Raw genomic sequence first — 7,945 nt, forward strand, 5'->3', positions numbered from 1 at the left:
GTCCAATTGGTCGGGAAAGAGTCATACGAATCAATTCTGAGACGAAAAATTTTTTGGTAAAAAAAAAAGGAAGGTTAACCCCTTTTTTTTTTTTTTTTTTTTTTTTTGATAACGCTGGTAAAAATGCCTTATGCACACCCTGGAGCTTCGCGCAAGAAGCTTCAGGGTAGTGTGGGACTCGCACCCACTAAAAAACCAGCGGCCACTCTGGTACGAGTAGGGGGGACTCCCCGGAACCGCGCGAGGCATAACCTCAGGGATCCCCCCGGCACCTTCGCGGTTACGCGCGGACCTTACTTCAACGCCTATCCGGGAGTTGCGCCTCCCGGCTCCCCCCCGCTGCATCCTACGCTCAGTGTCCTCTTGCGAAGGACGACCCTGCCCGCTGGTGGGGCATCTTCTGTTGCCGCTACGACGAGAGCTCTGCTTAACGGAGCTGTCAAGCGAATGGAGACCCCCACTCGGTGCTCGATGTTCGCGATAACGAGCGCCCTGCCCTTGCGGATCCGGGGGAAGATGGATCCGGCGCGACCGTCACATCCGCCGTCCCCGGGCCGGGGGACGAAGAGAGAGAGGCAGAAGAAGAAGAAGAAGAAGAGGGGGCAAGGCCGGAACGACCCTAACGTCACCCTATCGCCTAGCGTCTCACCTATCCTGGCACCAGATTCCAAGTTGCCCTGCACCCCTCCTCTCCCCTCCACCTCCGAACCACGACCCCGACCCAAAGGACCGGGCTGAGGTCGACCGGTGTCCCGTCCCGCAAATCCGTTTGGACCCCTGCCCGTGTAGGTCCGAGCCTACGTCATGCCCACGCTTACACGCGAACCACCCCCATTTCTCCCGCTCAAGCGGGTCGCGCGGTGCACGCTGCGCCGCGTTCGCTGTCGTAGCCGCTCCCGCTGTTCCTTGGCCGTCATGACCCGTTCCGCGAAGCTAGCCACCGCCACCCATCCCTCTCTCGACCCTACCATAGCCCTGATCAGGCCAGGCGGTGTCAGATCCTCACCTACGGCGCGCTTTAGGGCATTCCTCTCGTCTCTCCACGCGGGACACGCCTCCACCGTGTGGCTCACCGTGTCTTCCTCCAGCCGGCAGTACCAGCAGGTCGGCCTCTCCGTCTTCCCTATTCTATATAAGAAATCCGCGAAGTACCCGTGGCCTGTCAAGACTTGGGTCACACGGAAAGTCATGCTCCCGTGTGCCCTGTCGAACCATCCCGTCCAGTTCGCTAGGATAGCCAACCTCAACCTCTCGCTGGGGAGCCCCGCACTTCCGAGGTCCACCCTCCATTGCTCGCGGGCTACGCGCAGTTCCTCTTCCCTAATCGCTTTGGCCATGCTCTGGGACCACGTCCTGGTCGACCGCAGTTCACGCACTCTGTGGAATGTGCGCTCGTACGCATTAGCCACTAGGTATAGTGGCGGGGTCCTGGCCAACATCGAAACGGCCACGAAGGAGGCCGTGCGATATGCCGCAACTACTCTCGCGCATATCCCTCTCTGACACCTCGTTATTACCTGCTGGATGTACTTTGAGGACCTCGCCACATCCCCCCACACCGGAGCGCCGTACATTATCACCGCGAATAAAGTTTGCGCATAAAGCCTACGCCTGGATTCGGATGGCCCCCTCAGGTTTGGCATCAGCCTCGCTAGTGTCCTCGTGACACCCCCTAGCCTAGTCTCCATGGACGCGAAGTGCGCTTTGAACGTCAGGCCGGGATCCAGTCGCACCCCCAGGTACTTCATGGACCCCGACAGTAGCACCCTCTCCGCACCAACTCTGACGTCTGGGGTGTTTGGTGCATCCCCCCTATTCAAGCGCCGGAATAAGACAGCTTCCGTCTTGCTCGCCGCCACCGTGAGGCCTAGGCCCGAAATTCGCCGGACTACCCTGGCTACCATCGCATTTGCCAGTGCTACCGCTGTGGATGGATCCCCAGCGGAACTCAAAACCAGCGTGTCATCCGCGTAGCAGACAATAGCACAGTCTGCAACCCCCTCCCCCCGCAGAACCTCGTCGAAAGTCAAGTTCCATAGCAGGGGGCCGAGAACCGAGCCCTGTGGGACCCCGGCCGTCACTGCCAGACTCTTCAGTTCTCCATCTCCGTTTGTGTATTCCACGTGCCTGTCCCACAGGTAGGAATCCAGGACCCGTCGAAGATACTCCGGAGCCGCTTTGTCCTTAAGTGCGTCCCTTATGGATGGCCATGGCAAACTATTGAATGCGTTGGCGATGTCAAGAGACACAGCCACCGCGTAGCCCCCATTCTCCGTGGCGTTTTCCACGAATCGTCGCACCCTTAGCAGAGCATCGTTCGTGGATCGCCCTTCCCGAAACCCGTACTGGTCCTCGGACAAGCACGCCCGAGGATTCCCCTCCATCCATTTGCCCAGCCGAGCCACCAGGATCCTCTCGAACATTTTACCCACCTCGTTCAGGAGGCATATCGGCCTTACTTTGGGGATAGGTCCGGTGGGTGCTCCCCCCTTAGGGATGAGCACCAGTCGAGCCTTCTTCCATGGCAGCGGAACGACTCCTTCTCGCAGGCAGAGGCTGAAATTCCTCGACAGTAGTGCGATCATTCCCTCCGGAACTTTCGCCCACGCGCTTCCCTTAACGCCATCCGGTCCCGGGGCGACATTGCGCGAGCATGCCTTTTTAAGCGCAGCTCGAACCTCGTCCGCCGTGACCGCCCACCGTTCGTCCCACCGACAGCCGCTCTGGGCCCTCGGAACGCATCCATCACCCCTCGGGAAGAGGGCATCAAGGAGGCTCCTGAGGGTATTCTCCTCCAGCGTCTCCGTCAACCCTCTTTGGGAGGTTCGCAGTTTGCCCAGCACCAATTTGTAAGAGAGACCCCATGGATCCGCTTCCACGGAGCTGATGAGGTCTCTCCACGCCTTGGCCTTGGCCGCTTTTATGCCGTCTCGGAGCACCCTCTTGGCGGCCCGATATTCGGCCTCTTTTTCCTGACGGTCATCAGCCGTTCGTCTTCCCCTAGCGAGGCGCCTCCTCGCCGCTATGCAGGACCTGCGTATATCGGCCAGCTCCTCGCTCCACCAGTATGTCGCTTTCCTGGAGCGATTCCCCGTACGAGCTCTCGGCGCGGCTGCGTCGCAGGCCTGCGTCATGGCACGCTCGATCCATCCTGCAAGGCCCTCTGGCGTCGTATAGTCCCCTCCAGTTGGTCCCCAGGAAAGGGTGAGGGACAGAGCATCTGCCAGATGTTCCGGACTGAACTTCGACCAGTTCCAGCGCATGTGGCCCTTTCTACCCCTGTGCTCTGCGCGTCTAGGGGTACCGACCTCGTACGAAATGTACCGGTGGTCGGATAGTGTTTCCGTCTCCTCCAACACCCGCCACCCCTTGATCACGGGTACAAGATTAACTGACGACCACGTCAGGTCGACGACGGATGACCCCTGTGCCCTAATGCATGTCGCCGTCCTCCCAGCGTTGTGGAGACGTACACAGCATGATGCCGCCCACTCCTCGAGCAGCTCTCCCCTTCGGTTGGACCCAGATGGGTCCCAGGTCGGCGAGCGGGCATTGAAATCCCCCCCCACCAGTACCCCCCTCCCACTGTTCCCCGCTATCTGGATCACCCGAGCCAGGTCGTCCAGATGCTCAGTGAACTCCGCTATCAGAATGTTCGGGGATATATACACCGATATGGCAATTATATCCCCGAACTTAGCGGCCACGTACCCTCTTCCCCTTTTGACGAGCGAGCCCCCGCGGACGTTACCCTCTGCCCTCCAGTATATGGCCGCCCGGCCATCGTCACTGCTAAGCCAAGTGGCCACGCTCGGGGTAGCGTACGGCTCGGATACGAGGCACACGTCGATTTCCCTTTCGAGCACTACTTGCTTCAGTAGGTCCTGAGCCCCCCTACTATGGTTTAGGTTACACTGTATGTACCTGGCCATTCTCGCTTGCATTAGTCGCGGGCCTCCGACCCCGTTCGCCGACGGATGTACAACGTCCCGAACCCATCCTGTGGGCGCTGTCTATCCCTCTTCCCTCGCAGACCGCGCACTTGGGGTTGGCCGTGCAATCTCGCGCCTGGTGGCCCTCAGCGCTGCACCTGTAGCACGCGGCCCGGCGCTCTGTCGACGCCTTGCACATACTCCCTATATGGCCAAAGCCCCAGCACTTGTAGCATTGCCTAGGGCGCGCCTCCAGCAGCTCTACCCTGGCCGTGGTCCAGCCGATCCTCACCTTGCCCTTCTTCGCGACAGCCACAGCTGCCCTCAGGGGGCACTGTGCCCACGCGCTGTATAGTCCATTCGGTGTCCTCCTCGGGACACCTACACGGACCTCCTCCACCTTACAGCCACCCTGCTCGGCTAGGGTGCGAGCCAGTTCCTCGGTGGACACTGAGTCATCCAAGCCCAGGACTCTCAGTTCGCCCTTGATAACCGGCCTTGTCACTGAGACTGCGTTGCCGTATTTATCAAGGATTACTCTGGTCAGCTGCGCCGCTAGAGCGTCCGCCTTCCTCGTATTCTCGGGGCCAGGAATCTCAATGAGAACCCCCCCGTTAGCTGCCCGCCGCATCCTCGTCTCCTCTATACCAAGCTCCGCGAGTTGTATTTTCTCGCGTGCGAACTTGAGTATTTCCGCATACGGGGTGTTCTCCTCTCTGCTTTTGATAGCAACGGCTGCTGTCCTCGGTGCTCTACGGCGAGCCACCGTGGGTCTGTCCTCCCCGGTACGCCGCAGGGCCCCTGTTGGGGCAGTCTGTGTGGCTTCCACTGCTGCCCCACTCGGCACTCCCACCCCAAGGCGCTTTCCTTTTCTCTTCCTCTTCGTACTCCAGCCACCCCTACCGTTCTCTGCATCGGCGCCGTCATCGACTTCCATCGGAGTGTCGGTCGCACCCCGGTCACCCGAGGACCTCTGCACCTTCTCCGTGGTGGCCTGCGTGCCGCGAGGTTGTGCCGTACCCTTACCAAGAGGGTCTTGGTCAGCTGCTCCGCTCTTGCTCGAGGCATCGAGGAGCAGGAGGGATATCCTACCCACCTCCTCTCGTACCTGTTTCAGGGCCGCGGACTGTCTGGCCATCTCCTCGTCCCTGACCCTGTCACTGTCCGGAATGAGTCGAAGCTCGGATCCCGTTAAGCGAAGTTCGAACTCCGAAGCACCCGCTGATGTGGCCGTCGTCGGCCCCTCATTGGCCTCCACCTCGCTCCTCCTAGTGGCCGCTCCCAGGTCAAGCACCATCGTCGTTTGGGCGGCTTCCGACCGTCGCTCGCCGGCTCTCGCCACAGGGCCCCTGCTGGCAACCTGTGCGTATGAGCTTGTCGCCCGGTTCGCTATTTCCGTCTGAGCCCTCTCTCGGCCTTGTCGATTTTTCTCGAGTTCCCGTTGGAGCTCGTCCCTTTCCCTACGGGTATCACGCAACTGAGCCTCTAGGTCCGTGTTGCGCGCCTGGAGGAGAGCGGGGTCACCCGCTGCCTCCGCTTTCACGGTGAGTGTAAGTAGGGCCTCCTTTGCCAAACCCACCTTTCTCTTTATTTCGCCACTCAGCCTGCCCTGCATGGATTTGCACCTCATCCTTACGGCGTCTATATCCTCGAGCCACTCCATTAGTTGTGCCCCAAGGTCCGATGCTGTCATGAGCCTGTATTCCACAGGGCCTGCCCCCTGCGGGATTTTCTTTGGAGACCTAGCCCCGGCTCTGACCTTCCTTTTCCCCTCTGAAGGGTTCTTTGTTGGCCGCCGGTTCGAGCCCTGCGCGCTCCACTCTGACCCAGACTCCCCTGCTTCGGAGTCGTCTTCCAGGTAAGTTCCCTTGACGATAGCTGTGCACCTCTTCTGGCGCTTCTGGCGAGCTCCCAGAAGCGTCTGTGCTGCCTCCTCCTCGCCTGAGGGGCTGGCCGTTCCCTTCCCCTCCCCCGCGGTAGTCACAGTTTGATGCCGCGGTTTCTCTTTCTCTTCTACCTCGAGTCTGCGCGGGAGGAAGAGCTCCCCGTCCGAGAGTGCAGCGTTCTCGGGCGGCGTTAGCTCGTCCCCCTTTCGTTTATTCCCCTGCTGCTGCTGCTGGTGCCGCGTGGGTGTCTCCTCGGGCACCACCTGTGGCGGTGTGTTGATTCCCCCCGCAGTCTCCGCCAAAACGTTGGGTGCAAGTGAATGCCCTGGCGTACCCCCCGGCTCCGTGTTTTCGAGAGGGGGCCAGCTAATGCCCCGCACAAGTGTCTGTCCTCGCGCGCGCGCGTCCCTGCCCCTCGCGTGCCCCCGCGAGCCCTTGCTATCCAGGTGCTCTTGCACCTCTCCTTGTTTCACCTTCTGCCTACTCAATGTTAAATTATCCATATTGAAGTAATTGTTTGATTACGACGGTTCGGCCATCATGGCAGCCACACCGCGGTGTGGCGTCTTTCCCCGCCGGAAAAAATCCTATCCCCTCGCATGGAAGCCGCTGTCGGTTTATCGGGTGGTCTGCCCTATCCATGCGAACCCCCCATCCCTAGCTCTTTCCAGTCGCCCGGCCGGGGATTCCCCTGCTAATCCGAGACAGGGTAGGCCACCGGCCGAGTAAGACCTTGCCGGATTTGCCCTACCGGACATCGGGTATGAGAAAATACTGACCAGGTAATCCTCCACGCATGCGCCCAGGGCACCAGGTTTGACTCCCAGATTGGCTCCAGTCAGCTGCAGGGAGCGGTTCTCCCACGTTGGACATGTGGTTTCCTGGGACCTTCGCCAGGGAACCGAGGTTCCGTGGACTAACGTTTACCCGTAGTACGCCACAGAGGTCCGGTAAAGGTACTGACTTCACCCGCAGCCCCGGTCGGTCGGCAACTACTCCTTCCTTGGTTAGTCTCTGAGAAATCGCCCCAGGAGCCCCAACCGCATCCCATGTACGCATCGCCCATTCAGATCACCATTCATACACCCAGCCCCGGGAGGCTGAGCCGACTGTTCTTAGTGGACGCTCGTCTAGAGTCACTTCCGCCACAAGGTTTTGAAGCCCTGGGGCGTCGGATCCCCAAGATTCATCGCGGCCGTCAAGCCCCTACACCACGACAAGGTGACAGCCGACGTAGGGGAAGGTTAACCCCTTTGTGTTTTTGGCGAAAATTTTCGCGATTCTGAAAAGTGCTGAAATCAAGTCTTTCAGGCACTATTCCGACGTAATTTTGCGAGAGAAATCGATTGGGCGCAGTCCCAATACGCTGCGATCAACGCATCGAAAGTTACAGCCAAAAAACGAAAACCTGAATTTTCGACATTTTTCAGCAGGTGCTTTTTCGCTCGCCATTTCTCTCCTGTCGATCTCACGCTCTTTTCGCTGCGTTTTCTGAGTTCCTTGGGGTCCAATTGGTCGGGAAAGAGTCATACGAATCAATTCTGAGACGAAAAATTTTTTGGTAAAAAAAAAAAGGAAGGTTAACCCCTTTGTATTTTTGGCGAAAATTTTCGCGATTCTGAAAAGTGCTGAAATCAATTCTTTTAGGCACTATTCCGACGTAATTTTGCGAGAGAAATCGATTGGGCGCAGTCCCAATACGCTGCGATCAACGCATCGAAAGTTACAGCCAAAAAACGAAAACCTGAATTTTCGACATTTTTCAGCAGGTGCTTTTTCGCTCGCCATTTCTCTCCTGTCGATCTCACGCTCTTTTCGCTGCGTTTTCTGAGTTCCTTGGGGTCCAATTGGTCGGGAAAGAGTCATACGAATCAATTCTGAGACGAAAAATTTTTTGGTAAAAAAAAAAGGAAGGTTAACCCCTTTGTATTTTTGGCGAAAATTTTCGCGATTCTGAAAAGTGCTGAAATCAATTCTTTTAGGCACTATTCCGACGTAATTTTGCGAGAGAAATCGATTGGGCGCAGTCCCAATACGCTGCGATCAACGCATCGAAAGTTACAGCCAAAAAACGAAAACCTGAATTTTCGACATTTTTCAGCAGGTGCTTTTTCGCTCGCCATTTCT

The 7,945-nt window shown here is 58.2% G+C and overlaps 1 protein-coding gene across 1 annotated transcript; it reads right to left on the minus strand.

The window, feature by feature from the left end:
- Positions 1-797: 797 nt before the first annotated feature.
- LOC124175610 lies at positions 798-6,877 on the minus strand. Its single transcript, XM_046556011.1, has 3 exons — positions 6,570-6,877; positions 3,925-6,298; positions 798-3,872 (listed from the first exon to the last, which is right to left on the minus strand). The coding sequence occupies exons 1-3, from the start codon at positions 6,875-6,877 to the stop codon at positions 798-800; spliced, it is 5,757 nt and encodes a 1,918-aa protein (XP_046411967.1).
- Between the last annotated feature and the right edge of the window lie 1,068 nt (positions 6,878-7,945).

Source organism: Neodiprion fabricii, chromosome 2, assembly GCF_021155785.1.
Source record: "Neodiprion fabricii isolate iyNeoFabr1 chromosome 2, iyNeoFabr1.1, whole genome shotgun sequence".
In the NCBI taxonomy this organism is placed as follows: Eukaryota; Metazoa; Arthropoda; class Insecta; order Hymenoptera; family Diprionidae; genus Neodiprion; species Neodiprion fabricii.